The sequence below is a fragment of the Mytilinidion resinicola genome (genome assembly GCF_010093595.1).
Source record: "Mytilinidion resinicola strain CBS 304.34 unplaced genomic scaffold BDZ99scaffold_2, whole genome shotgun sequence".
In the NCBI taxonomy this organism is placed as follows: Eukaryota; Fungi; Ascomycota; class Dothideomycetes; order Mytilinidiales; family Mytilinidiaceae; genus Mytilinidion; species Mytilinidion resinicola.
Window position 1 is genome coordinate 1789968 of NW_022985438.1, and position 26212 is coordinate 1816179.

Below are 26212 nucleotides of genomic sequence, written 5' to 3' on the forward strand. Positions count from 1 at the left end.
GGCTGCTTCATCTTTACCCTCCTTATCATATCCTCAATTTCATCGCGTCATCAATCCAATCTCAATTGGCGTCTGATATGGACTGCTTCGACTATACCATCTTCATTTCACACTCTGTTTCCTTGCGTCGCCAATTCTACCAGCGTTCCGACTCAATTGCACCCCGCATGATATCGTCGGAAGGACCTCAGCTAACTTTGCTACACAGTCAAGACACAATGGCCTCCAACACGCCTTACAGGCGCTCGAGCAGACTCGCATCAGCAACCCCTGCTCCAGCGAGGTCTGGAGCTGGTTCCGCGGCTGGATCCGTGAATCAGAGCATCGCAGGGAGCAGAGCGACCCCTGGTCGCACCACCGGGAAGCGCGCTGGCCCACTGCCCAAGGTCGCAGTGAACCGTTCGCACGCATACGGATCTGCGGGCCATGCCCACCGCGCAGATGACATCGCCCCTCCGACCACCGCATTCGACCAAGCCTTTGCGGCGCAGCGAGAATCAGCCCTCGAGCGCGACGTCACTGTCGCGAGGTTGAGCTCTTCCTCAAGGAGCCCTCAGCGAAGCCCAATAGAGAGCCGACCCAGCCAGATTCGCGAGCCCTCCCCGGTCCAGTCCGAACTCGCCACCCCTTTCGAGCCAACATCGCTCATTGACTCTTCGAAGAGCTTTGGCGCCAATCACGAGGCTGGCTTGCACGCGGAGGCCTCTGTCCGCAACCTCAATGGCAACATTCACGCCCGACATAGCCCCGCTGCTTCTGACACTACTTCTCGAGGCGGAGGCCACCCTTCTCTACTCCGCGTCCTCCTGCGCATGATCAAGCGCAACTGGCTCGACGTCCTCAAGGCCTTTGTGATGATGGTCGGCTTCGTGTTCTTCATTTCCATCTTCTACCGCGCTGTCACCTCTCTTTCCGTCAGTACCGAGCCTATCACGGACGCCGGCGACGCTATGAAGTCTCAATTCACCAGCACATGGGACTACGTCAAGAATGGCGTCCCTTTTAGCACTTCGGGCTCCTCGGATCTTTACCCCAGAGTCGTCAAGCTTGAGAATTCCGTCCAGGACATCCAGGAACATCTCCCAGAGCACATCGTCGTGCAAGTTGACCAAGTTACCGGCGAACCTGTCATCAGCGATGCGTTTTGGCGAGCTCTTCGCAGCAAATTCTCTCAGAAGGGCTTATTCAACGTCGCCGATAAGGATCGCGAATGGAAGAACTTCCTCGTGAACAACGCCAAGAAGATTGAGAACGCCATCAACAACGACCGAAAGAAACTGCTCACACATTTCGACAATACGTTCATCTTAGCTCGCAAGCAACACCAGGTGTTGACCCGGGACGAGTTCGCGGAGCTGATGCAGAAAGACTACTTGGCGATGTCAGCTCGGGTTGAGAAGGAGGTTGAACGGGTAGCTAAACAGATCGGTACCGTTGCGATTCGCCAGCAGATCAGACTCGAGTCTCTTGCCTACGCCAATCTTCTCGCCAACAGCGAACTCTCGCTCAAGACTGTCAACTTCTTCTCCCCAGGACTTGGCGCCAAAATCATTCCGCGACTCACCTCACCCACTTTGACGAGGGATGTTTCTTGGAAAGCAATAGCCTTTAAGTTCCTGCTTTGGGCACCTCCACGGCACGCACCGATTACCGCTCTCGAGCGTTGGGAAGAAGCCTCCGATTGTTGGTGTACAGCAGCCAGCTCCACTAAGCAGTCTCAGCTGGCAGTCAATATGGCTATCCCAATTTTCCCCACTAGGGTCACAATCGAGAATATCCCTAAGGAAGGCACACTCAACTGGAAGTCAGCACCAAAGGACGTGGAACTGTGGGTGGAGATTGATGATCCCGACAGACGTGAGGCGGTTGAGATCTCCTTCAACGAGCTTCACAAGCCTTGCCAGGGATCTGGTCCAGGATCGAAGTATGTCTGCATCGGCACCATGATGTACGACATACACGGCCCAAATCACGTTCAGACTTTCGACTTGGAACTCGATCTCAAGGCCCATGACGTTCAAGTCGAACGTGCCATTGTTCGAGTGATCGAGACCTGGGGCAGCGACTACACTTGTCTTTATCGCATTCGCATGCACGGTGAGCATTTGGAATAGGTGGAAGGATTAGGATGTTCTACATGCATTTGGTTTCTTATTGGTTTCTAACCTTTGGTGGCATTTGCGATCTTTGGAATGATCTGGGTTTGTTTTGTATCCGCGAAGGCCATTGTCGATACCCAATTTCTCTTCCACAACTTGCATGGAAGGAGTTCTGGTCTCGGATTATTGTTTCCTTCTCTTTATTCTCTCTCCTGCGACGAGATACCCATGGAGTGTCTCTATTTCGCTATTGTCGACGCCAGATCATGTCTGTTGTCGTAGCTTCATGAAAGCATTGGCGGCCTTTACTATCGGGAAGCCTCATACCAGCATAGTTATTACCTGATCATGAATCGAAAAGAATGTTCTGCTTAAATCCCTCGGTCTTCTCTTGACTTGATACAATGACAGCGCATTGGCCTCTGGATACTCTACTGCCTAGAGTCTCCAAGTCTCAAGACTTCTTGTTCGCATCCAGGAACCAATTCAATTCTTTGAAGTATTGAACTAAAGCAAACAACCATGCACGCATTCGTGATTCTACAAAGGTACAGTAAAACTTCTTTTCGTCAAATACACACTCCCTCTACGGTTGCGTACACTTGCTTAACAGCGTCTGAGGTGGCCTGGTGAGCTATCAGGCTTGCCACAACTGTCGTTTCGCAATTTTGATAACAGACTAATGCTCTCGGTAGTACAAAGGTACTACTTCAAATTCGCGCTAGTGTTTGTCACTGCCTGGGCTTGGCTGTCGTCAGAGTGTTGCCTCTCAGGCCTCTCAGCTACCCCGCGACTTTAGCGGGAGGTACATATATGAACCGACGCGCCTCCATCCTTGGAGTACATGCGCTGCGTACACTTCTATACTCTTCATCCTGCTGATTAACCACCTCCCCCAGCTCCATCAAGATGGCAGAGTCAGAGAACCCAGATGTACCTCAGAACAGGAAAAGGTTTGTGCCGCTAGGTGTGTTGACAACCTTCCTGCCCCAGACGAGGTACATACTAACGCGCGTTGCACAGAGAACAACCCTGAAGTCATGTCCGCGCTGGTGCACAAGCTAGGACTCTCCGAAAAACTCGCCTTCCATGATGTCTTCAGTATAGACGATCCCGACCTGCTCGCTTTTGTCCCCCGACCTGCCTACGCCCTCTTGTTGATCTTCCCAGTCAGCGACACATACGAGAACTTCCGCCTACAAGAGGACAAGGAGAAGGCAGTGTACGATGGCAGTGGTCCTGATGAAGAGGTCATCTGGTACAAGCAAACCATTGGCAATGCATGCGGTTTGATCGGACTACTTCACGGGGTGTCCAACGGAGAAGCTCGCACCCACGTCGGTTCGTTAAAGGCTTCAAGCCTCCTACATATTATTTGGCTCACTAATCTCTCCCAGGGCCTGATTCGAGCCTAGAAAAATTGATCCAGGACGCTATTCCTCTCAAGCCAGCCGAACGTGCTGATCTCCTCTACGAGTCTCAAACCCTAGAAAGTGCCCATCAATCCGCTGCCGCTACCGGAGATACTGCTGCACCTGATGCAGACGAGAAGGTTGACCTACATTACGTGTGCTTTGTTAAATCGAAAACCAACCATCTGTGGGAGATGGACGGTCGTCGCAAGGGTCCGCTCGACCGGGGCGAACTGGATGCTGATCAAGACGTATTGAGCGAGAAGGCTTTAGATCTTGGCGTACGAAGCTTCCTCAAGCGCGAGTCGGAAGCTGGGGGTGGAGATCTTCGATTCAGTCTCATAGTACTCTCGCCAAGTCTGGAGTGATGGCACAGGGAACATTATCGGACGGAGCGTTGCATTGGTCTGCATGGTCTGGCGTTATATCACAATTCCCACGCTAATTGTCTCATCATACTCGACAAGATATCAAAGATATAGACGCGCTCAGTGCAAGGATATGCTGCACTAACCTCACACAGTGTTGCCATCCACGCAGAAGCAGTGTGCCGTCCTAGCCGCAGTCCTCATGACCCCTCCGGACGTGCAATGCCCTGCGGGTGAAAATCGCCGAGCATAGTTGAACGCAGATGAGACACTCGATGGCTCCGCGGCGAACCGTCTTTAGTCGTGTGTCTGGAATGCACAATCCACGTGGAAAGCCAAGATAGACGCTCACCGGAACGCCCAATCAGTAAAAGCCCCAAAGCGATCTGAGTCGATGCCGAGAGCTATCTGTATGCGGAGTTATATGTTGCCCAGAAGCCTGGGTCGAATGGCAAGCTGTGAGTGCAGGCCTGAGGTTTAGAATGGTTGGTTGACTGAATTCAGAAAATGCTCTTTATTGTTCTGTCTTGCCGCATGCATGCACCGATTTCGCCTCTAGGTGAACTTTTTTTTTTGGAGCCGTGTATGCGGGAAACGTCTCCTCATTCCAAACCAAACCTGCTTTAGTTTTGTTCCGAGTCAATCTGCCATTCTGGGTAGCGTAGTTTGTGCATCTCAAATCTTGAAATGGCTACGTATACGCCCGCGTCGCTCTCCTCCAATTCTTCCTCCTGATCTCGCAAGTTGAAAGTTTATTTTGGTCGTTGCTGCATTGACTACCTTACATGTGACCTGCAACGGGAAGGCCCAAAATGCCCGTCGTGAGAACCTCAAGAATACCTCCTCATTCAACTACTCACGGTGGGCTCCTAGGAAGCTTGCTCTTCTACCTCTTGACCTTCACCCTAAGCGTCCTTAAACGTTACATCTTCATCGACTTCGCCATGCGCGATGGATCTTCCATCCAAGGTCTTAATCTGCAACATCGGGACCTAAATCCCTCTCGCATCTTTAACATCTATGCTAAATTGGTTGTCCAGTCCATCGCAGCAACCGCGGCGGCCATTAGTGTGGCGGCGACCCTTCTTGTTCTCTACTGGTTTTGCCGGATGCATAAGCGATTTCGACACAGGTACACTTCCTAACTCCTTCTCATTCATCGTTAATCCGGTGAGAAAATCAGACTTAGCATGTTGCTGATCTATGGTGATCTGATGAAGTCAGCATGGTACTTCATATTCGCAATTGAGAGTTTCCGCCATAACGTGGACACAAAGACGCCATTCTGCCAAGCCAGTGGCTTCTTCATACAATATGGCACAGAGACATGTGGTTAGGATCTCATCGTTTCTTAAAGTTCAAGCAGATCTTAACTCTTAAGTCAGATTATGCGGTTCTCGTCATTGCAGTCCACAGCGCGCTTCAGGTCTTCCAGCCAGTGAGATCAGCAAAAACGGACGGTCTCTACCAGTACCGTAATTTTATTTATCTTGGAGGCATCTCCATCCCTATTATCATGGCCGCCCTAGCATTCATCAATCCTACCGCTGGCTACATAGCCCAGGGCGCCTTTTGTACCCTTCCGTTGCGCCCATACTGGTACCGGCTTGCTTTGGCTTGGATACCGCGCTATCTGATTGCCATAATCATAATGGGCTTAGCAGCTGCCATATACACAATCGTTGGCTTCGAGTTCCGCCGCTTTGCGAGGGCTTCAGGAGACTCAACCAGCTTCTCCGACTTTCCAGCAACACCGAGAGTGTCAGCCACTGACGGCAGTATTGACACATCAGCAGCTGCGGTACACACTGCCGTCACATCTCCTCAATTCCGGAGGAACTCGTACGGGGGTCCAGATACAATGCATAGTCGTAAACCTTCGGTTGCGCTATCTATTCCCGAGACTACATTGTCTCAGCGTAGCTCAGTGGACTTCCAGGAGAAGTCTGCGGTGCCCTTCAAAATCGGCACTATCGCTCAAAACGACGGATCAGATGTACGCCCATCAATCACAAGCCTGGTGACGGCAGACACGAGCATATCAGGTGAGTACAGTGAAATAAGCAAAGGCTCCCTGATAATATCTCAGCTAAACGAAACTCAAGGCGAATCCAATGTGCGTCGACCATCTGTCGTTCGTATCGACCCTGAAGCTATACACCCTTCAGACGCCACCCCGCATACAGCAAGCCAGAGCATGACCATACAGCGCACCCGCATCCAGCGTCAAATCCGCCTCCAATTCATCTACCCCCTCATATACGTCTGCATGTGGATATTACCCTTCGCCCTGCATTGCCTACAGTACCAAGACCGCTATGCCCAACATCCACCTTTTGTCCTCTCCATCCTCGTCGTCCTATGCCTCACCTCGATGGGTACGGTCGACTGCCTCATCTTTTCCCTGCGTGAGCGCCCGTGGCGCCACATGCCGCGCTCTGACCGCACCTTCTGGGGTAGCTTTGTCTGCTGGCACGGCGACGGCGACGACGAGCGCGCGCAGACATCTAGACAGGGTAGACACTCTTTAGATGACGAAAGCCGTCGTTCAAGCACGAATGTAGGTAGTGAAGCTCCACCCGCAACTCGAAATCAACATCTGGCATCTGTTTTCATTCCGCGAGTCAGCACAGCTCTATCGGGCAATCCGCCTGCCCGCACGTTCTTGAGATACATCATCAAACAGCCGAAGCTGTCGAATGGGTCTACAGAGGAGCAGAAGAACGCCGCGGAGATAGCGCGGGAGCGGCTCAGGGTTGAGCAGGATGATCGGAGGCTGGCAAAAATGAGGGCCGATGAGAAGGCGGCGGCGGCTGCGGCGGAGAGAGAGGCTTTGGTTGAACAAGAGCAAAAGGAGGAGACGAGCGGAAGCGTGTATTCGCAATCGACAGGTGCTGGTCAGCTGGATCTGGAGCAGATCAAGGCCGACGAAAAGATGACGGCGGCAGTAGCGGCAGAGAGGACAGCTTTAGCAGCACAAGAGCACGATGAAAAGGAAGAGACAAGTGGAAGTGTGTATTCGCAGTCGACTGGTGACGGACCACCAAACATGGAGCTAGGGGAGGCTGCAGATGGCGGTGACAGCGGTAATGAGACAAGCAGTATCACAGAGAATGTTGAGGAAGTGTAGCGCGCGCATGGCTGGTCGGTGGTGGTTTCGGTAATCAATGCGCTTTCCTCATTCCTCTTCACAGAGCGTCATAGAGATGATGCGAGGTGGTTTTCGGTTGTTCTCTATCATGCTCCTCTATACCTTAATCCATTTCGGTTCTGTCATATCTTAAGCTCTTACCACGCTTTTGGCATTTTGCCTTCCTTCAACGGCTGGTATATCTCTGTCCACAGCTCGCTTGCCTCCCCAAGATGATACGTCAAGCTCACATCCGCCATCCCTGCCTCGCCCGTTTCGTCACCCAGAGTCTCCAGCTGGCCGATGATGTTCTCAAGCCCGAGTGCCTTTCCCGTTGCCTGCGTGCCACCAGCTTCAAGTGAAACATGGACGATATGGATATGGAAGTGGTAGTAAGTAGGTTGATCTGTGTGCCGACATATCAGTGATCCCACTTGCATGATTCAAGTATTTCTAAGAAATTACGGGCACTTACAGTGCACGTAAAGCTTCAACTGATCCTTCTCGAGCTCGGGATAAAGCTTCACCGTCACATCGAGCAGCTTCTCGCGCATATGGTTGACCCACGTGACATGCTTCTTCTTCAGGTCGCGGACAGACCAAATATCACGACGCTCAACAAGGGCGAGCAGATGCAGACTGGATATGGTTTTGCGATCCCAATTTCTGTTTGCCAAAGTCAGCTTCAGTTTATCTTTTTGGGGGTGCTGCAACTCACAGATCTGGCAAAAGCAGAAATCCTTCATCGCCATGCTCTCGGTAAATCACCTGCTCTTGCTCCGTTCGTCCCTCAATGATATTGAACACCCAATTGAGCCTGCCTTCCTTCCGCTTCCGCTGCATGTACGGCCGTACGTGAGAGACGTAGATCTCAGGTGTCTCTGTCACCATGCGCATGCCTTGTTGGGAGTACTTCTTAATGTGCGTCTCCGTGCATGGGTAGATGAGGTTCAATTTCAGATCTGGGGGTTGCGACGTGGCTTCTGAGTTTGAGGATGAAGTCGAGGAGGCGAGGAACCAGCTGTAGATGTCATTCGCGCCGAGATTGGTGATGTTGGCAAGAGACGAGGCGAGGGTTGTGAGATGGCCTAGGTCTGAGGCGAAAGCGGCGCGCTCGGCGAGGAGGATAGCGGGTTTGGAGGCGATGCTGCCGTAGAGAACGATACGGCGGCCGGCTTGATCTAGAACTGGCTGTTATTCAGGTGCTTGAGGACAGCAAGGATCGAATATCACCTTGGTTGAGGAGCTTTTCGAACTGAAACCGGGGAATCAGGGCCTCTGCCGCCGCAGCTAGGCTTTGGGTGGCCATTTCTTTGGCTGGGCTGTTCTGAATCAATACACAGTTAGATGGTAAAATCCTTAAAGCTTCTAAAGAACTTGATAGAGCATCTAGAAGTATAAATGCGACATTGAGATGAATTTCGAACAATTGTGAACACGCCAGATGCGTCTTCCGAAGCTTAATGACATTAAATCATGCCACCGTGCCTTAGGATTTGGGACCATTGGTAACTCCGAGCCTCTTTTTAGGATGAAAACTGATAACCTTTCAACTCCAAGAAACACTACAGAATTGACAGTGGAAAGGAGACTGAGAGATGTGCCGGCACAAGTGATTACGAAATTCGTGCTCGGGGTTGAAGTACTCTATATCCACGAAGTTGAAGCATGAATGAGAGCAGTTTGTCCTTACTCACAATTGGCTTTAGTATCACCAGAAACACTTTTACACGAAATTAAGAGATGAACGTCGACCTGAGAAAGATGGTTGCTGGTGCGAGGCCGGTGTCCCTCACTTTCTCGGGCGGTACGTAAAATACTGCACTGCGCATATTTCATCACACTACACCTTCGTCACGAACCTCACGCGTCCCTCAAACTTTTGCAAATGAAATCTCATAGAAACGCACTTATCGCTTCATGAACGCCAGTTGGGGTTGCTTGCAGATCTTTTCGCAAATAATGCTTTAGATCATGCTATTTTATCTAGAAAGTATCCCTCCATTTTTCATCTCCACACTGTCTTCTCCAATCCTCTCATTCTATCACCAGCCAAACGTTTCGGTATGTAATGAGACCACCTCTGACTCTCCTTTCATCACCCTGCTTTGAAGTCCTGCTACGGCGTTAGAAATATCAGTCTTCATGCTTTCCGGTCCACATCCTTTTCTACGCATTAGTACTTCAACTTTCTTCCCTGCGTACTGAGCAGAGCTTACCTAGAATCACAACGCGGCGACCAGTCACCAACGTGGGCAATAAAGTACCCAAGAGAGGCCTGCCGATGTGATGGGTGCTCAAATTGGCTGTTGATGGCGTAGAAGAAGTCGGTCCCGCATCGCTTTTCACCTTGGCATCACTGGCTTTATCAGACGAACTCAGCTCTGCGCGTGTCTCAGTGTCTCCTCCCTCGGTGACATAGAAGCGAAGGCGAAGGCCTCCCTCAGACAACATGTCCTGAAGTACTGACAGCTCCTCCGAGATCCATCGCAGATGTTCTTCCTCGCGAACCACCCACACGAGAGTCACGGTTCGTACGTTCGCAACGCCTTCTGCCATTGATCTAGCCGTGTGGAGCAGCCAAGGTAAACACGCGGTAATGCCACCACCCCCCGCGACAAATATCGCTGAGCCGTACTGGACGTGTATTTTCTCAGCGACGCCGCCATACGGGCCATCCACCCAAATCCTGGAGGGTTTCGGATCGATATCGCTCTTCGTAGCAGCAAGAAGCTGGCTGGTCAATCCACGATATGATCTTATGTAGAAGGTCAAGGCTTGGCCATCGACTGAGGCCTTCTCGCTGGCAGTATATGGGATAGAGGCAATCGTAAAAGGGTGATTTTGAAGCTTCGCCAAGCTAGGAAAGCGCAAGAAGCAATGTTGACCGGCCGTCCAGTGGAAGTCTCTCGGTGCAAATACTTCGACCCGAGTCATATCGCCTCCCACAGCTTTGATAGTTGCAGGCCACCCACTAAGCCACTGTCTTTGGATATTCATCTGCTGGTTCCTCACGAAAACGCGAGCAAGGATCGACGCCCCCCATACCGCCAGAGTGGCCCACAGATATGCCCACGAGTCCATTTCTTGAGCTGCGTGCCAGAACATGAGCCCCAGATAGACTATTGCTAGCCCTAGGTGGAACTTATAGAAGAAGTTATAGAAGTACTGGCGGATGTAAGGTATCGAGAACAGGACGATAGCAACGAGTATAACGAAGGGTGGTGTGCCTGTGTACTGACTTCTCATGAGTATCCATTCTCTTGTATTTCAAGTTGAATTAGCTTACCTCCATACCGCCAGTCTTGTAGTACTGCGCATGCAAAGCCTTGGCTCCTCCATCCTTCAATGGCGCCACGATGAACGGCACTGTGTGCACGATGCTTAGGAACAAGCACATATACGACACCCACCTATGCACCACGTTCAACTTCTCGTGGCTGATACCTGTCATTAGCGTTATGATGTTCGCCTTCCCTGCCAAAGCGACGATGATTGGCGTCAGAGCTATCGCCATCAATCCAGTTCTAACCGCCAAAGGAGGCGACCCAAAGCCTCGATGAAGGCGATAATACGGCCGCTCTACGAACGTCAAGATGACCAAGAATGCCACCATTAATAGCAAAAATGCGAGTATCCCGAACGAAGGTAGCCCAAGCGCATCGCTGAAACGGCCTGAAAATCGCCGGTAGTGTAGTGAGCGCGCAAGTGCTAGCGCTTTGTATCGTATAGATATAGGTTCATCCTGGAGAACTGGCTTGTGAGGATTTTGGTTTCGTATCAGACGATAACCGTATATGAGCGTCGCGAGTCCTAGGATGATGATGTAGTACCAGGTGGTGTAGTGGCCGTATTCGAACTGAGACGCCCATGATATTTGCGCCTGTGAAGCTGCATGGCCGGCTTTGTAGGCTAGGCAGGTATCATTGGCACAGAGAGGGTCTGAGAGGGGGAGGTTGGTGATATTGACTGCCATGAGGAACAAACGCAATTGATTTGAATTACAAGTCTGCAAAAAGGAGGGGTATATATAAAAGACGAGCGCTGTGGAACACACATGTAGATGCCAATTACTTATGCTTGATTGGATCTTCTAGGGCGCCCTACCTTCATATATTAGGGCTGATATGTGACCCACAAAAGAAAACTCTCACCCCATATCCTTACGTATCTGCCTCGTACTCCGAGAAACGGCTGGTAGCTTCAGATATGTTTCGACTGGTCGTGTAGAGAAGGGATGACTAATATGCTCAATTGAGCTCAATCTTGAAAGCTTTCTACGTAGATCCTATTGTGGGGCACGGATTAATGCCCTACTTTTCGGGGCTCGTATTCTCTCATGGGGATATAAGGTATGTGGACAAGGGAAGTGACTCGCGAGCATGAAAGGCGGAAGTAACCAAGAGGAGTGGGCATCATTCACGAGGGGATTTGAGAGTGTTAGTTGAGTTGCAAAAAGGTACGCGCAAGATAGAGCTGCAATATACGCTTGGATACTCAATGCAAGTCTACCGATAATTCCGCAGTGCCAGTGTACATCTATCCACTATTTTCTGGGTTGTCCGATGAATGTTCTACCATGTCTCGCGAGGAACGTCAAAAATTTCTTAATGTAATCGGTGCCTGCTTTGGAACTTCTGTGGTCGCCGCATAATTTTCATAGGACATTATCCAAGGCTTTATAGATTGGTGTAGGTAGCACGCGGTTTCAAGGTATAGTTCATCATATCTTACCAACACCAAACAGAAAAGCAACAAATAAACATGTCGAATTCCAATAACAAGACCCAGAAAACAATGGAGTGAGACAAAAAAACCGAAGTCGAAAAATCCCACGTGCCACCGTGCCCTCGCGTCACCCCTTCTCGCTTTCCTCCAAACTAGCGCGCCGCCAACTTTCCCCATGGCAACGACATCACCACCCATCGTCCCATCCCTGCGCCCATCTTCCAACCTCACTCCATTCCTTCACCACTGCGCCCTCGCTACTATACCACAACTCCCCACCCGCCAATATCTACAACTCCCACAGCCATGCCCCCGAAACGCCGCACCTCCGCCGGCCCCCGCGCCCCCGCGCAATCCACCCTCGCCTTCCACGGCACCATCAACAAAGTCACCAAGCCCACCACCGGCCCCCGCAGCGCAAAGTCGCACCTGAAGGTCGACGACATCCTCAATGCCTCGACGAAACCCGAGGCCTCTGATATCTCTGAGATCGAGCCCGACGCCCCTACCATCATCCAGCAAACCGTCGCCGAGATCCCAGCGCCCGTGAAGCCCGCAGCGCAACTAAATGCCGAGAGGGAAGCGCGCAAGGTATCCGAGGCGCGGATAAAGAAGTACTGGGCGGCGAAGGAGAAGGGGCGGCTGGCGCCGCGCGTGCATCAGGAGGAGTTGGGCCTGCATGAGAAGGTGTTGCGGGAGTGGGATATGTGTGCGGCGTATGGGGTAGGTTTTCGCTTTCTCGTTTCTCTTCACTTGGGATTTTTGTGACGGAGTGGGGTGGATGAGTTGTTTAGAGGATGATTGCTAACGTTCTGCAAATGTAGCCCGCAATCGGCAATTCCCGCCTAAAACGCTGGAATCGCGCGAACCGTCTTAACCTACACCCGCCTATCGAAGTCCTCGCCGTGCTGCTTATGGAGCAGGACGATAACAATGCCGGCGCGCAGCGGGCGTATGTAGACGAGCTGATGAATTCACGGTTCGGGGATGAGGCATGATTAGAACGGAGAATTTCCTTCCAGGGTTACTCATGGCGTTTCAATTTCCAAACTACTTGCTTTTATGTCATTGAGAATATGCTGAGTTGCGGAGTTCGGCGTTTGAGCAGAAGGAATGATCTTGGTCATTTAAAGCGTCAATCTGTGCGGGTAGGTTTTTGGTGTAGTCACAGCAGAACATGCGAGATCTCACGGCACAAATCAAGTACCCATTCAACTCGTCTTTTCAGCTCCCAAGAAACATCGTGCCATTTCTAACCCTACACACAACGATCACCGGTCCCTCGCTCGCAGCCGCACAAGTAAAGCAGCAGCTCCAAGCGTGAGTCGAGATCGCTAAGCGCCATACGTCTGCGAAAAATAACTCCCCAGCATTGGCATCTGTGTCACCCATAGCACCTAGCCTCCTCAAAAATTTCCAAACACCAACGCCAGAATCCCGGTCTGAATCTCATAAGAAAGTAGTAGCACACCAGCTAGTCCCACACACGCGCTAGTGGACACAGTCATCCCAGAAAAATTAGGAGTGCAGAAACATAGGAAACCCCTCATCCCGAGAGGAATCCCGTCCCCAAGCCCCAGGCCAATTCCAGGCACCCCGGCCACGAAGAAAGTAAAGTTCAAAAAAATACACACATAGAACGAACAACTGAATGCATCGAGTATCCAGAACCCCCTGGTCCACGTATTACAAATGCGAGTCGCCGCATTCGCCGTCGAGATCGATTTCGATCCCGCTTGAGAAGATCTCATAGGTCCAGCCGAGATGGAAAACCAGAACATCATGTCGAAGGCTCGGAAGGCCATAAAACGCCTGAAAATCCAGGAAAAGAAGCCATATCCAGGCTAAGAAGCCCAAGAAAAGAAGTTCAAGAAGAGCTCCTGGTTTCGTATGGTGCCGTGTGTAACAATCCCATGCCGTCGTATGGTCAATAAGTTTCAGTCGTAAAAGCGTCAAAAAATGTCATAAAGGCTCAGAGGCACGTGTGCGTATCTCGTACGCGTGTGTAGAGAGAGGTGTTCGAAGGAAGAGCTGGTAAGTTCGGGAGAGCTGCTGGCTCTTTCTGTCGCTGCTCTTCTCATCGTGAATACGGTTTGTTCATTAGTGCAATCTCACGGGCGATCGTGGCCCATTCGAGTTCGCGGCGGAGAGGCTCATTGCGCTTCTCACGCTGGAACTCTTCCCATTTTAGGAGTTCATATCTGTACTGCGTCAGTACAGTGGACTCGCCGGGCGGGACTGACATAACTTACGTAAATCGGAGATGAGGCTGAATAATGACGTTTAGGCGCCTGGCCCGAACAAAACAGCTACAATTACCGTTAGTTAAGATGCCCAATGGATTTGGTAAAGGACACGGGAGAACTTACTATGCTCTTGGGAACGATAGACCCAGCTCGTTCATAACCTCTGCAATGCAGATGGTGGCAGAACGAGATACGCCAACTCGGCAATGTACAAGTGTTGCCGTGCCGTCCAGCTTACCGCGCTCTGTATGTTGTAAGTATGAAATTGGCTTCACTTAAATTAATGTTGACGTACCAATGAATCTCAGACACCGATCGAATTCGTCCCACAAGGGATCTACGCCGTTATCCTGAACACGATCGATGAAAAGGAAGTTTTCACTTGGCCAGTTCAGCCTCTTCTTCGTGCCTTCCGGCCATGAAAGAGACTCTCCGACGCTTAGGATCCGCGTGATACCGAGTTCTTTGAGAAGCTCCGGGTTGTTTGCGTGACCGAGGTTGCCCAGGTACATGTACGGTAGGATCCTGCTCGGTAGGCTTCCGTCAATACGGGACAGCCACTGTGGTTCCGAAATATGGAAGACGTCCTCTTTCCAGCGCGGCGACTCTTGAAGAATTCGTGGCTGAATGGCAGTTAAAAGGGCCACGTCGGTCGGATACGCGAAGAAGTTGCGCCCTTTCTCTCGGTGGAGCTGTACCCAAGCGTCGTGCACCGGTAGGCCTTCAGCATACATAAAGTAAGCCAAGCCCAGTAAAGACGATTCAGTATACCCATCTGTACAATGAATCAAAACCTTCTGCGGCCGGGCAATGTCTACCATTTCAATGTCATCGCCATCGTTGACAGCCTGTTCTTCTGGCTTGTTGACCTCTTGAGGATTCGCAATCTCGTAGATCCACTTGCACACCTCCATTAGGCCATCCGCTTCAGCATGTGACCAAGTCGGAGGCATGATGCTGCCAGAGGAAGGGAATTCGATGTGTAAGGGAGCGTGCTTGGAGTCTTTGAGGCTGATTTTGAGATTCTTGAGGGACCGAGGATCAGGTACATGGGCAAGGTCGCTGGCCTCGATGTTCACGTCGATGGCCAAGCCTTGAGACGATGAGCATTCGAGAGCGTCGTCGGGTGTAGGCCCAAGGTAAACGTTGTTGCTAATCTCGGACGCTTTTGACATTTCGCACATCTCTAATCGTTCCCAGTAGACTGCGACGTCTAGTCAGAGAGAGTTCACCCGATATTGTGTCAAAGACTTACAGAAGTCCATAACTTTTCCCGTCATGCAGCCTTCGGGATCGACTGCCACAAGCTCGGGGTACTTTTGCTCGACGACACAGAAATGATCTATCCAAGATGTCAGTTTCAATTAGGAATACAAGAGGATATACCTTGAATTAGATCCCTGAGAAAATAGACTTACCGCCCAACATGAAGGTGTTGAAGAGCCCCCGCTGAATGCCATTCTTGGTCTCATATGCTCGCTGGGCCCGCGAGATTTTCTTAGCCAACTCAATCGTGGCCCCAGGATTCGTCTTATCATCTCCATACACGATTATATCCGAAACAAGAGCCATCTTGCAGGCCTGGATCTGGAAGTTGCGCACAGAGAAGCCATCCTTGGGGTCCGGCTCAATAAAGGCGCCGGCATCCTCCGACATGCATCGCCCTTGGAGCAGCTCGTCGGGCGCAATGGCACCCTTCAGCTTAGAGACGCTGAGATCCCCACCCGTCTTGACGATTGTGATGCCCCGGATGCACTTGGGCACCTTGCGGACGCTCTTCCGGCGCGAGACGAAGAAGGCGAGCTGGATCTGGTTCTCGGCATGCAGACCGTGGAGCCAGGGAAAGACTTGCTCCGGATTCGGGAGTGGTTGCGTCGAGATGTGCTCCAGGGCCTGTGCTAGCCTCTGTGCACTGATCATCCACACGGGCGGGTCTTCAGAGTAGAGGCTGCAGTGAGTGCTCGGCGGGTATGTGATGCTGGACGTCTCAATGAGGCTGTCCTTTGGCGGACTGGCCGGGGGAGTCTCAAGACCCCTGAATGGTGCCGGGCCAGGCGAGCAGATTGGAATGTGCTTGTTTGGGATGGCGGCCGGGGTGCCCCTCGAGGACGTATTCAGAGTGAGATGGGGAGGTGGCGTCGACGAGCGTGGCATGGGCGGCGCCCTGGCTACGGCAGCAGCCATTGCGGCAGACGTGGGCGTGGCTTGAGGTGGTGAGGGGTAGGATTCGGTCTGACGGGAGATCCGCCGGGAGGAGTGCAGAAACGGGGCGGAATCTGCTGTAGGAATCGAGCAGTCTTGGATGGTACAGACGGGCGGTTCGTGCAATGTTATCGCCGCATATGGGGGCGGGCAGATGGCTGCAGTGGTGACTGCGCAACACACAGTGTCGCGTCTTCTCGTGCAAGTCGTGGTGTTTTGGCGGAGGCGGCGGAGGCGGAAATGTTCACACAACGACCAATTACGCTGGAACTGGGCAGAGAGTAAGCATGATTGTGACAAATGGGCGATGGAAGGCGTGCTCTTACTCCTGGAGGGTCTCGTCGGGAGCATGAAGCGTGCGAGGGGGGTCGTCGGACAGGTGATTGCGGAGGCGTGGAGATAGCGGGGTACAACAAAGGTACGCACAATAGATCAAAGCGCGTCAGCACACTGGGCAGCAGGCGGCGCAGAGGAGGGAGTTGAGGCGGCTCGGGAGGGCATCTTGGGGGGAGGGGAGGAGTGGAGGGCGGAGGGTGATACAGTAGAATGCGTCTGGGTGTGTGGTTTCTGTCCCCGCGAGCAGCCATTCGCGAGCGATGCAGCAGCCAAACGCCCCGGCAAAGCACACGGTATCAGCGCCAACATGGGCTGAACGCTGCACTGGCGGTTGGCTGGTGGAAGCCCGCCCGACAGCACCCGAAGCCGTATCGAGCGCAGTGGGCTGTTTGGCAGATGTGCTGGCCTGCCGAGTGGTGGTGCTGCTCAAGGCCGCTGCACCTAGGGGGCCTAAGAAAGCACCTAAGCAGCGCCCCGGGATGCCGCAAGTTCACGACGGCGCCTGGTGCAAAGGGCCTCGCCGTGGGTGGGAGCGCATTGGGGCTTATCGCAACCCGACCGCCACACTGGGCACCGCGCCCTGCAGCCTGCGCCGTTCACGCACACTCCAGGGCGGCGAAGTCAGAAGGTTGCTAATTCTGGCGCATTCGCACGCTCAAACCCCGCCATCGCGCGAATTGGCGGGCGAGACGGGCGTCGAGGGTTTTCCTGGAGCGAGGCGTGCGAGGCTCCACGACGGCGCCGATTGCCCCGCTCGACGGCCGCTAGCACGCAAGTGGACCACGCCAGCCGCATGCGGCGTAGCAGATTACCCCACATTTTGGCAGCATTCAGTGGGCCCAGACGTAGAGATCGTCCCCGTGTCGCCCTCACCACCACGAGCCCCGATCTGCTGCGCTTTCCGTGATGTCCTGCGCCTGCGCCTGCTCCACGCCTCGTCACTACACCACAGAGGTTCCCCCAGCAGCCGTCGAGAACAGAAACAGATCACCCAAGGCAAGGGAGGCCGCCAGACACATGAAACCACTATGCCCTCCATGTTTCGCCTGAGCCAAGGCACCCTGGAATTTGATATCACTGCTCAATATACTCTTTGTCTGTCGCCTGCACTGCTTCCAATCAGAGAAAACATGGTCCCCTTGGTGGTGCCCCTCCTGCCCCTGCATGGCCTAAACATACACCTTGCTTGCAGCATGCTATGCATATGTGCTTCCGTGCGAACCGAGACATGGAATGACGGTTATGGCGGGAACCTTTCTCTAGTTCGTGCTGGCAGAGACCATCCAAAGGCTACCTTGAGACGTTCTACATATCCGTCGAGTGGACCTCGGTCTCGCTCTGTCGCGTGGGCTATGGAGAGGTAGCACTCTAATTCTGTAATAAGCTGTCTCCTGTGTACACCTGTCTGCCACTGCTTGGGGTGCTTCAATTCATAGTCAGAACTCGGAACGAGATAGAAGCCCTTCGCCTTGGGCTATGTGGAAACTTGCTGAGACACCCCAGCAGTGGCAAACAGGTCTACACGCGAGACAGAGTGCTTGAGGAGTGTGCCATCTTTTACGCCCAGCATGCCTGTGTGGCCATTGCTTGACCCTGCATCGAGCGGCAGTCTTGCGCCCCTATTCTGACCCAAACCCCTGGGCCTTGCCCTTCAACTCCGCGGCCAGCCGCTCCAGATAGAACTTCGCAATCTCAGTCGGCATCCCCTCAAAAGCCTTGGCCATTTTTTCGATGTCCTTCCTCCCGCTTTCATATGCCTGCAAGTCCCGGTTTCCATACACGTCTCGACCGATCGCGTAATGCTTCTGCTCAAGATTCCGGAAGAAGACGTTGACAGCAACACTCATCCCAGCCGTTGGCCGCGCTGTATGGGACCACATTGGAGGTATGAAGAGGACATCTCCGGGGCTAAGCAAGACTTCGTGCGGATGCGTTAAAGCGAGAGGCGGATGGTCGTGCGTGAAGACGTCAATGTTTGAGCTTGAGCCTCCTGGAGGAAACTCCAGATGCATAGCATCGCTTGGTGAATACAGCCGCAGCGTTTTCGTTCCGCGGATTTGGCAGAGGACGTTAGCCAATACGTCGAAATGCAGCCAGAGCATCAGAGGTCCGGAGACGCGTAGTGGCGAACTATGCATAGTCTCTCTCACCGGAGACAGTGCTTCCGGTAACTGGAAGTCTCCAGCTATGCCTGGAAAGTCTCGCTCCAGCATTGTAGGGTGTTTGCCGGGCTGATTGATTGATACGGACCGCAAATAAGATTTTTCTCCCTGGCAAACTCCTCTTATAAACTCTCCAAACGGTTTCTTGACGTACGAAAAGTTCTTGGTTTGAAACGTCATTCGGTCCGTCCTGCATGAGTGTATTATGACCGAACGGTCAGCGCCAATCTTTTCTTCCAGGTAATTTGGGGTCCATCGATGGGTACAAGGACCGAGGTCCAAGCCTTCCAGAACGCGAGGCTCTTGATTTGCTACAATGTCCCTAAATGCGCTCTCGGATGTGAGGCGAACTCGCCGAATAGGCTCTACTTTTAGCCTAGGCGTCTTCTCTACGGTCAACCCATTAACTCCTTTATCGGGTAGTGCTGAATGCGTAGGAGTCGGACGAATTTTAGTGCGATGTTGCTCGTCTTCTAAGAGCCTCGCAACGCTTCTCTTACTGACGATGCTGTCGTTCGTCTGGCCGTCGCTCAGGCTGGTGGATGGCGAAGTGGTCATGTCGACGGCTCACAAACTTTCAATCTTGAGGCATTCTGCTGTAGTTTGTGGTTTCGAGGGCGTCGTGCATGTTGGTATGAGTGGGAGCTCGATTAGTGTGCGGGCAGCCACAATTTTGTCCAGGGTTCATCATAAACTGCAAACGAGCAGGCGACGGGATAGTCATGACTTGGCGCCGTAGAAGCCTTAGTGGAATTTCGACCGCGCTTGCTGTTATCACTCTATGGTGATGATTGATAGGTATTTTGCTTTTAGATTTTTCGTACGTTTGTTTCACTCGATTGGCATTGGATGATACTTCAAGGTTTACTTTTCGTAGTCGGTTCGAATCTCACCGGTTATACATGTCTCGTAGTCTTATATCATTGCCAGGCCAAACTCACAGTATTTACAAATTAAGTTTGAAACGCGCACGCTCCAGCGAAAAGGAATTTGTACGAAGTACCGTGTTTCGAGGTGCAGGGTTCCCTCGGCTTGCGATTTCAAGGCTGACTGGGATGCCCCACCTGCACTACTTGCTGTGGCTGGTGAACTACCGACACCAAAGGCTGTCCGCCTAGAGCATCGCCCGCTCATCGCCGGCTTGTATTCACTGTCCAAACTTATGTCGCGCCTACATAACCCTCGCCCAGAGTGGAGGTGACCCCGAACTTCTCCACTAGCTCACCTTACCTTCCGCCCACCACAACACCTCGGTCTAGACAGCTCAGAATCCTCAACACGATGGCAACCATGAACTTCGTTACGTTCAACCAGGACCACAGCATGTTGGGAGTCGGTACGTGTCTCTGCCTGTTCTACGAGTAGCTGCTAACACGTTTTGTGTCTCATCCAGGTACCAGCAAAGGCTTCCGGCTCTACAATACCGACCCGTTCAGCAAACATTATGAATCGCAAGACGGAGACATCGCTATCGTGGAGCAGCTCTTCTCGACGTCTCTCGTTGCGCTCATCATGTCGCCTCGTGTTCTGCGGATACAGAACACCAAGGTACCAGACAACAGGCCCTATAGTGCGATCGGCGGGCTAACAGCTCAGCGAAATTCCACTATCTGCGAACTCACGTTCCCAACCCGCGTGCTTGCCGTCAGACTCAACCGGAAACGGCTTGTAGTTGTTTTGGAAGATCAAATATATATCTACGATATCGCCAACATGAGGCTGATATACACTGCGGATACCTCTCCCAATCCCGACGGTATGGAGCATCGCCAATCATTGTAGAATCTGTTCTAACCCACACTTTGTTAGCAATTTGCGCGCTGTCAGCCTCTTCCGATTCAAACTACCTCGTGTACCCCCTGCCAATGAAAGCTGGGCCCACCGGATATGCGCCGCCATCGCATGCCCCTCCAACTACCAACCATGTTTCGCCGACTACTGGGGAAGTCCTGATATTCGACGCGACCAAGATGGAGGCAGTCAATGTAGTCGAGGCACATAATTCACCGCTATCGTGCATAGCGCTGAACAACGATGGTACACTGCTCGCCACGGCCTCGGAGAAAGGGACCATCATTCGAGTCTTCTCAGTACCAGACGCGACAAAGCTGTACCAGTTTCGAAGGGGCTCCATGCCTGCTAAAATCTTCAGCATGTCGTTCAACTCCACATCGACACTTCTCTGCGTATCGTCAGCGACGGAAACCGTTCACATTTTCCGACTCTCAGCTCCAGGTGCTGGCCGACGCAACAGCATGTCCTCTCAGATGCGACCACCATCAATCTCTCGAGACCGCAGCACCAGCCCGAGCAGCGAGGAAACAAGAGAGACGTCAACGTACGGTGAAAGCACGGAAGCTTCGATACCGGATAGGAAGCCGCTGAACCCCACCTTCGCCAGCATGATCCGTCGGACGTCTCAGAACGTCGGCAAGACGTTCGCAGCGACCGTTGGTGGGTACCTGCCCAGTACCGTCACAGAGATGTGGGAGCCGTCACGGGATTTTGCATGGGTGAAGATCCCCCGGTCTCAGATTGCACCGTCTTCCGGACCTGTGAAGACAGTCGTTGCTCTAAACAATAGCGGACCACAGATAATGGTGGTCACGAATGAAGGAAACTTCTTCGTTTTCAACGTGGATCTGGAAAAGGGAGGCGAAGGCAGTCTCGTGAAGCAGTTCTCGTAAGTCTTAGATTCCAGGTGTCAAGGAATACACTCATATTAATACGACTTAGGGTTCTCGAGCAGAACGACCAACTGGGACGCTCTCTGGTCGAAGAGTAAACGCTCGAGGGTTTTGCGGTGCTACATTGGCGTAAGTGTGGAACACGGGTACTCTTTCAAGTACTTTTGTTCGGTTAGGGGCTCATTGGAGTGGTTGTAGTAGCATTTCTGGCGTCAGGTCATTATTAAGTGCTTCGCATCGTCCGGCGAGACATCGACATTGGGTATATTGGGCCACTTTGGTACCTAGGTAGTTCATCAATTGCATGGCAATCTCGACTTGACGTATACTGTTCTGCAAGCCCGGTGCTTAAATGCCCGCGTTTGTGCGAATAAGCTACCTCCCTTCTGCTGCACGGCCAGCCCACCCTTTGCTGTCAATTCACCGCAGTCAGATTGGCCAGAATCAACGGGCCGACACCTCGGAAGTTGAGAATCTGAAGTCTCATTGATCTAGACCTTACGAAGTTATCGCGAGCCTCTATGCCGCTAGACTTGGTGTTGAGCTAACTATTCTTTGTTTAATAATGACCTAAGCAACCGCCGGCACACCATGATTGAGTTGTTGACTGAGCTACGCTGGCCTGACCTTGCTATGAGTCTTCAGAAACTTACTCTATAGTTTACAGCTAGAAGCAGATTGAGGTATAGAGCTCTCGGAGGAGGTGTCGGGCTGCCGATCCTAGCCAATCAGAGTGTGGTGAATTGACAGCAAAGGGTGGGCTGGCTGCGTAATGGAAGGGAAGTAACCCATTAGCACAAACGTGGGCATTTTAGCACGGGCCTTAGAAAGGCATGACGCCACGCTTGTTGCCTGTGCTCAGCCCCGCGTAGCTCGAGCTCCATTCACGATCTTAAGCTGCATAATTTCTGTCTCCACTGCTCATCCATAACACCCTCAACATCGACCTGAACATATCTTCACACCGCTCGATCCATAGCCCCTACACCGTCAATACTAGCAAGGGAAACCGGCCGCCATGGTCCAGGAAAACACCACCGGCAACCCGCTTGCCGCCGGCTCGCTAGCCGTCTTCATGGCCGCGAGTCTGCCTAAGGGCGCGTCACCGCCTCTGAAGAACCCCTGGGATGCTATCGCGCTCGCCGTGCATGCCGGCATGATAGCTGTAGGCTTCAGGCTGATCGGTCTCGGCGAGGATCATCGGATAGGTATGCCCTCCAATGCTGTTAAGCTGCATCGCCATGCTAATCCACCCGCAGACACCGCTTCAGATGCCCAAGATCCAGAGCCGCTTCCTTCGGAATGGAACGCCACTTCCTCCTATGCCTTCCGATACAAGCACGCACAATCCTCGATGGAATACCTTGTCAAAGTGAGCCGACTAGGCAGCAAAGCCGTCGTCCTGGCCATGGCCATCGGCGCAGATAAGACAACTACCTTCGAGGTGACGGTGAAAGACTATGTGTCCGAATCGTCAATCCCATCCACAGCCTTTCCCTCAGACGCGTCCACGGAAAGCATATCACAAACCCTGCAAGACGTCTTCATCTCCGTCGGCCGCCTCGGCGACCTTGGTGCCCTGCTTAAGATCAGCGTAATCCAAAAGCTAGCGCCAGGACTGAATAAAGACGGATACGAAGAATACACAGAGGCCGCATCTGCTTCGGGCAATAACCAGCGCCGTTCGCCGCCTCCCCGCCAGCCCCAAGCGCCTCAATACGACCCGCTTCGAGATGACCCTCTCCAACCTCCTCCAGCACGACCATATCCTTTCAACGACCCTCTAGCCGTACCTCCGCGCCGCGGTCCACTTCCAGACCCAATACCCGGCTTCGAGGATGAGTATGAAATCAATCGGCCAGCGCGCGGCTATGGCGTCCCCGGCGGCCGCTTCCCCAATCTTGGGGACAATGACCTTTACCCACAAGGTTTAGGACCGAATGACCCACTACGGCCGCACTTTGGCGGTGGGTTGCCACGACCGGGAGCTGGCGGCGGCGGAATGCATCCGACGTTCGATGATCCGATGTTCGGGGGGAGGGGCGGTATTGGAGGCGGATATGATCCCATGGCTCCGCCGGGCGCGCGGTATGATCCCACCGGCCCTGGAGGTGCGCCTCGAGATGGAAGAGGCGGAATGGGCGGGCCTCGATTCCCTGGAGGAGGTGGATTGGGAGGGAGACCGCCGAACCCATTTGGCGGCTATGGGGACGGAGACTTTATATAGGGGGACAAGACCGAAAGATGATATGAAACATGAAGTACGATAACGAAGTCATGACATTGGTCATGAGAAAACAGAAGAACTGGCCATACAACCGGTATTAACGGTCAAAAACTCCTAGATAAAATCTCGACAGTGAGGCCTTTGGCTAACTAGATATTTGCTATTGCCGGAGGGTTTATGTATAAAATCAAATGTAACACAACCGAGCATTGCTCCTCTGCTCCTAGGAGATTGCCTAAGTCTCTAATGTTTGTGACTTGTCGTGTCTTCTTGTGTCTAGAACGCTCGCCACCATATTAGATAGCCACGTACTACCATAGTGTTAACAACAGCTCTTTAACACCTCAAGAAGAGCACAACAGGGAATAGTAGCAAGCTTTGTGTGTATCTTCATCTCTCAGGCACGCTCTATGATCGTAAAGTGATAGCTGTCTGTTCTTGTTAGCGGCTAAGCTATATTGCACAAGAGTGAGCGCGGTATCGGTCCTGAAAAGCGCGGATACTTTGCATCCACTTCTGAACAGTCTCTAGATAGCATCACTAGAGTTTCAGTTTGTTTTGAAGAGGTCACCAATACGATTATGTTGAAGGTGAAGTCTACGAGCAGTGCAACCAGTCAGGAGCGCCAAGCTCCACGATAGAGGCAGAATTTTCGCATTATAAAAGTCGAGTATCCAAATTACATGCCAGACCCAAGATACAACACCCCGAAAGAGCGCCCCAAACAACCGTCGTGGCCCAAAACGCCAAAACACCAACCCGTCCATCCCTCACCCACCTCAAACCCACCAACCACCTCTCAACCAAACCCCCAAAACCCACCCAAATCAAATCCCTAAAATGCCCAAATCCATCTCCTCCCGCCCAAAAACCATAAAAAACCCATCCGCCCTCTTTCCGCGCTTTGGTTATTGCCCAATCTATCCCGCGAAACCCCCCATACAAACCACCACCCGACGTCGAACTAAAGCCACGCTAACGACGCGCCTGCGATCCCAAGGTTGCCGCCCAGCCCCAAGGAACCGGCGCCAGAGTGCATGGGCCGCGTTTTGCAAGCGCTGGGAGACGCCGGCAGCCGAGAGAGACGAGGGAGAGGCGAATTGGCGCGCGGCCGGCGGCTGACACGGCGGGTCGGGCGTGTAAGCTGCAATGCACGGGCGACGCCGGGTCCTGGCGATCCTGGGGGTTGTGCTGGGGTCACGGGCCAGGTGTTTGGGGGTGCACCTTGCATCCCCACGAGTTGGTGTCAGCCTTATGGGGGTGGAGGCTTGGTGGGATTTGGGGCTGAGGACGAAGCGTTCTGGTCGGGGGGTGGAGATGTGAGTAAGTGTTGTTGTGAGCGGTGTTGGTGTCAGAGCGAGGGGACGACCTCTGGGAGATCACGTGCTATCACGTGAGCTCCGCGGAGTCGAGTGCACAGCCTTAGGTGTAAATATAGCTCCGAGGAGGGTACGAAGCACAGAAAGGATGGCTGAGCGGGATTGTAGATTGAGCTCGGCCACCGGTCATAAATCTGTGTGTATGTTGTTCTGTCCGCTCATGCTTGTGATGCTATATGGTATTGATTTAAATTTAGAGCGACGTGTCACGTGCTTGGTATGTATGTATGTACCCGTCTCTTTCTCTTTAAGAAGGCCGAATGCCATTGCCGAGTGTTTCAAGATGATGAAGTTCGTTTCTCTTGCGTCTCATCAGTCGTGTTAGTTCTTGAGATGCCCATGATGATAACAAGCACACCGACGACAGATTGCATTTAAAATAAATTCCCCGTTTGGATTCAGTTTCGATTGCTGCGAAGTCGTACACCTCCGCAGTACCCCACAGATCCGTCATTTGGCAGTACCCCTAGATCCAATAGTTTCATTGATGAGGTGGCTAAACGGAGCTTCCTAGATCGTTTGAAGGACTTTCGTGACTGACCGAGGATGCCAAGCCTATGAGGCTTCCTGCATCTGTCGATTATCGTGGCCCGAACCAATCAAAGAAAATTCAATTGCGAGAGCGAGTGCGGGTCTTGGGCATGAGCCGGCCTACGAGTTTGGATTGCTGGCCACCCACCTCGGACAGCTGTCATGTCCCGCCAATGTTACTGGTAGCGGAGGATCATCGCCTAAGCTAAGAGGCTGTACCGCGAATTTGACAGGTCGCATACCACAGATGCTCTTTTTTTCGGGGCGGCCGGTAGCAACTCTGAGGCCGTCGAGGCCAAGTCAGCGCTCGCCGATGCTGGGTCGGCGGCTTGAAGAGGATAGATATGAGACAGGCCATGATGCGCAACGGCCTGCACGGTTACGTGGATGGCGTGAGCTGTGTTCCCTTGCGAGAGTCGTGGGCACGCAGCAGGCGCCTCGGACACGTTTTGCCTAGCTTTGGAGCGTGCTGTGGACCCGTTTGGTTGGTGGCGTCGGGCTGGCGGCCCTATTCGTCGTCGGCATGATTGACTTTCACCCGGCGAGGAAGGGGAGGCGTGGAAGAGGGCGGGCATCGAGCATCACGCCCGGACGCCCCGATCCGCAACGAACTGGAGGACCGGTCCGCACATGCCGACTCGCCCGCAGCGTAGTGCGGTCATGTGCTTCGGCGGCGTCCAGCGAGGAGGGATTGATGCATCGTGG

The 26212-nt window shown here is 52.8% G+C and overlaps 13 protein-coding genes across 13 annotated transcripts; 8 read left to right on the forward strand and 5 right to left on the reverse strand.

The window, feature by feature from the left end:
• Positions 1–218: 218 nt before the first annotated feature.
• Positions 219–2472, forward strand: BDZ99DRAFT_566086 (uncharacterized protein; the record flags this gene model as incomplete). Its single annotated transcript, XM_033727545.1, has 1 exon — positions 219–2472. One exon carries the CDS (start codon positions 219–221, stop codon positions 2112–2114), a length of 1896 nt encoding a protein of 631 aa, XP_033583201.1. The 3' UTR covers positions 2115–2472.
• Positions 2473–3008: 536 nt separating this feature from the next.
• On the forward strand, positions 3009–3879 carry BDZ99DRAFT_484908 (cysteine proteinase; the record flags this gene model as incomplete). Its single annotated transcript, XM_033722669.1, has 3 exons — positions 3009–3066; positions 3123–3440; positions 3497–3879. The coding sequence occupies 3 exons, from the start codon at positions 3009–3011 to the stop codon at positions 3877–3879; spliced, it is 759 nt and encodes a 252-aa protein (XP_033583202.1).
• Positions 3880–4691: 812 nt separating this feature from the next.
• BDZ99DRAFT_514839 (uncharacterized protein) lies at positions 4692–7009 on the forward strand (the record flags this gene model as incomplete). The annotated part of the gene is made up of 4 exons (XM_033724914.1): positions 4692–5011; positions 5069–5211; positions 5265–5924; positions 5985–7009. 4 exons carry the CDS (start codon positions 4692–4694, stop codon positions 7007–7009), a joined length of 2148 nt encoding a protein of 715 aa, XP_033583203.1.
• BDZ99DRAFT_458125 (scavenger mRNA decapping enzyme) lies at positions 6888–8759 on the reverse strand. The gene is made up of 5 exons (XM_033718845.1): positions 8703–8759; positions 8243–8336; positions 7728–8190; positions 7485–7675; positions 6888–7415 (listed from the first exon to the last, which is right to left on the reverse strand). Exons 2-5 carry the CDS (start codon positions 8316–8318, stop codon positions 7168–7170), a joined length of 978 nt encoding a protein of 325 aa, XP_033583204.1. The 5' UTR covers positions 8319–8336; positions 8703–8759; the 3' UTR covers positions 6888–7167.
• Positions 8760–8982: 223 nt separating this feature from the next.
• On the reverse strand, positions 8983–11168 carry BDZ99DRAFT_458126 (uncharacterized protein). Its single transcript, XM_033718846.1, has 3 exons — positions 10299–11168; positions 9229–10246; positions 8983–9173 (listed from the first exon to the last, which is right to left on the reverse strand). The coding sequence occupies exons 1-3, from the start codon at positions 10983–10985 to the stop codon at positions 9055–9057; spliced, it is 1824 nt and encodes a 607-aa protein (XP_033583205.1). The 5' UTR covers positions 10986–11168; the 3' UTR covers positions 8983–9054.
• An 875-nt stretch (positions 11169–12043) lies between these two features.
• On the forward strand, positions 12044–12735 carry BDZ99DRAFT_376651 (DNA polymeras-like protein delta subunit 4; the record flags this gene model as incomplete). The annotated part of the gene is made up of 2 exons (XM_033715036.1): positions 12044–12460; positions 12562–12735. The coding sequence occupies 2 exons, from the start codon at positions 12044–12046 to the stop codon at positions 12733–12735; spliced, it is 591 nt and encodes a 196-aa protein (XP_033583206.1).
• Positions 12736–13068: 333 nt separating this feature from the next.
• BDZ99DRAFT_131945 (uncharacterized protein) lies at positions 13069–13810 on the reverse strand. The gene has a single exon (XM_033712621.1). It carries the CDS (start codon positions 13540–13542, stop codon positions 13144–13146), a length of 399 nt encoding a protein of 132 aa, XP_033583207.1. The 5' UTR covers positions 13543–13810; the 3' UTR covers positions 13069–13143.
• A 4-nt stretch (positions 13811–13814) lies between these two features.
• On the reverse strand, positions 13815–16137 carry BDZ99DRAFT_376661 (dual specificity protein phosphatase-like protein PPS1; the record flags this gene model as incomplete). Its single annotated transcript, XM_033715037.1, has 6 exons — positions 13815–13938; positions 13990–14046; positions 14107–14227; positions 14279–15187; positions 15239–15325; positions 15402–16137. 6 exons carry the CDS (start codon positions 16135–16137, stop codon positions 13815–13817), a joined length of 2034 nt encoding a protein of 677 aa, XP_033583208.1.
• A 644-nt stretch (positions 16138–16781) lies between these two features.
• Positions 16782–17885, forward strand: BDZ99DRAFT_514843 (uncharacterized protein; the record flags this gene model as incomplete). The annotated part of the gene is made up of 1 exon (XM_033724915.1): positions 16782–17885. One exon carries the CDS (start codon positions 16782–16784, stop codon positions 17883–17885), a length of 1104 nt encoding a protein of 367 aa, XP_033583209.1.
• A 255-nt stretch (positions 17886–18140) lies between these two features.
• Positions 18141–18623, reverse strand: BDZ99DRAFT_484912 (Clavaminate synthase-like protein; the record flags this gene model as incomplete). Its single annotated transcript, XM_033722670.1, has 1 exon — positions 18141–18623. One exon carries the CDS (start codon positions 18621–18623, stop codon positions 18141–18143), a length of 483 nt encoding a protein of 160 aa, XP_033583210.1.
• Positions 18624–19835: 1212 nt separating this feature from the next.
• BDZ99DRAFT_458129 (WD40 repeat-like protein) lies at positions 19836–21696 on the forward strand. Its single transcript, XM_033718847.1, has 5 exons — positions 19836–20019; positions 20077–20231; positions 20280–20439; positions 20493–21366; positions 21420–21696. The coding sequence occupies exons 1-5, from the start codon at positions 19974–19976 to the stop codon at positions 21466–21468; spliced, it is 1284 nt and encodes a 427-aa protein (XP_033583211.1). The 5' UTR covers positions 19836–19973; the 3' UTR covers positions 21469–21696.
• A 579-nt stretch (positions 21697–22275) lies between these two features.
• Positions 22276–23825, forward strand: BDZ99DRAFT_406859 (uncharacterized protein). Its single transcript, XM_033716461.1, has 2 exons — positions 22276–22578; positions 22630–23825. The coding sequence occupies exons 1-2, from the start codon at positions 22389–22391 to the stop codon at positions 23595–23597; spliced, it is 1158 nt and encodes a 385-aa protein (XP_033583212.1). The 5' UTR covers positions 22276–22388; the 3' UTR covers positions 23598–23825.
• Positions 23826–24554: 729 nt separating this feature from the next.
• BDZ99DRAFT_131982 (uncharacterized protein) lies at positions 24555–25127 on the forward strand. Its single transcript, XM_033712622.1, has one exon. The coding sequence runs from the start codon at positions 24635–24637 to the stop codon at positions 24992–24994; it is 360 nt and encodes a 119-aa protein (XP_033583213.1). The 5' UTR covers positions 24555–24634; the 3' UTR covers positions 24995–25127.
• The last annotated feature ends 1085 nt before the right edge of the window (positions 25128–26212 follow it).

Coding starts and splice junctions, on each gene's coding strand:
- BDZ99DRAFT_131982 (XM_033712622.1), top strand. CDS start 24,635: ATGGGCCGCGTTTTGCAAGCGCTGGGAGACGCCGGCAGCCGAGAGAGA.
- BDZ99DRAFT_458129 (XM_033718847.1), top strand. CDS start 19,974: ATGAACTTCGTTACGTTCAACCAGGACCACAGCATGTTGGGAGTCG. Junction 20,440..20,492: donor TACCTCTCCCAATCCCGACG/GTATGGAGCATC, acceptor ACACTTTGTTAG/CAATTTGCGCGCTGTCAGCC. Junction 21,367..21,419: donor AGTCTCGTGAAGCAGTTCTC/GTAAGTCTTAGA, acceptor AATACGACTTAG/GGTTCTCGAGCAGAACGACC.
- BDZ99DRAFT_406859 (XM_033716461.1), top strand. CDS start 22,389: ATGGTCCAGGAAAACACCACCGGCAACCCGCTTGCCGCCGGCTCGCTA. Junction 22,579..22,629: donor CGGCGAGGATCATCGGATAG/GTATGCCCTCCA, acceptor ATCCACCCGCAG/ACACCGCTTCAGATGCCCAA.
- BDZ99DRAFT_458126 (XM_033718846.1), bottom strand. CDS start 10,985: ATGGCAGTCAATATCACCAACCTCCCCCTCTCAGACCCTCTCTGTGCC. Junction 10,247..10,298: donor ACAAGACTGGCGGTATGGAG/GTAAGCTAATTC, acceptor ATGAGAAGTCAG/TACACAGGCACACCACCCTT. Junction 9,174..9,228: donor TCGCCGCGTTGTGATTCTAG/GTAAGCTCTGCT, acceptor TGCGTAGAAAAG/GATGTGGACCGGAAAGCATG.
- BDZ99DRAFT_458125 (XM_033718845.1), bottom strand. CDS start 8,318: ATGGCCACCCAAAGCCTAGCTGCGGCGGCAGAGGCCCTGATTCCCCGG. Junction 7,676..7,727: donor TTTCTGCTTTTGCCAGATCT/GTGAGTTGCAGC, acceptor TTTGGCAAACAG/AAATTGGGATCGCAAAACCA. Junction 7,416..7,484: donor GTTGAAGCTTTACGTGCACT/GTAAGTGCCCGT, acceptor GTCGGCACACAG/ATCAACCTACTTACTACCAC.
- BDZ99DRAFT_131945 (XM_033712621.1), bottom strand. CDS start 13,542: ATGGCCTTCCGAGCCTTCGACATGATGTTCTGGTTTTCCATCTCGGCT.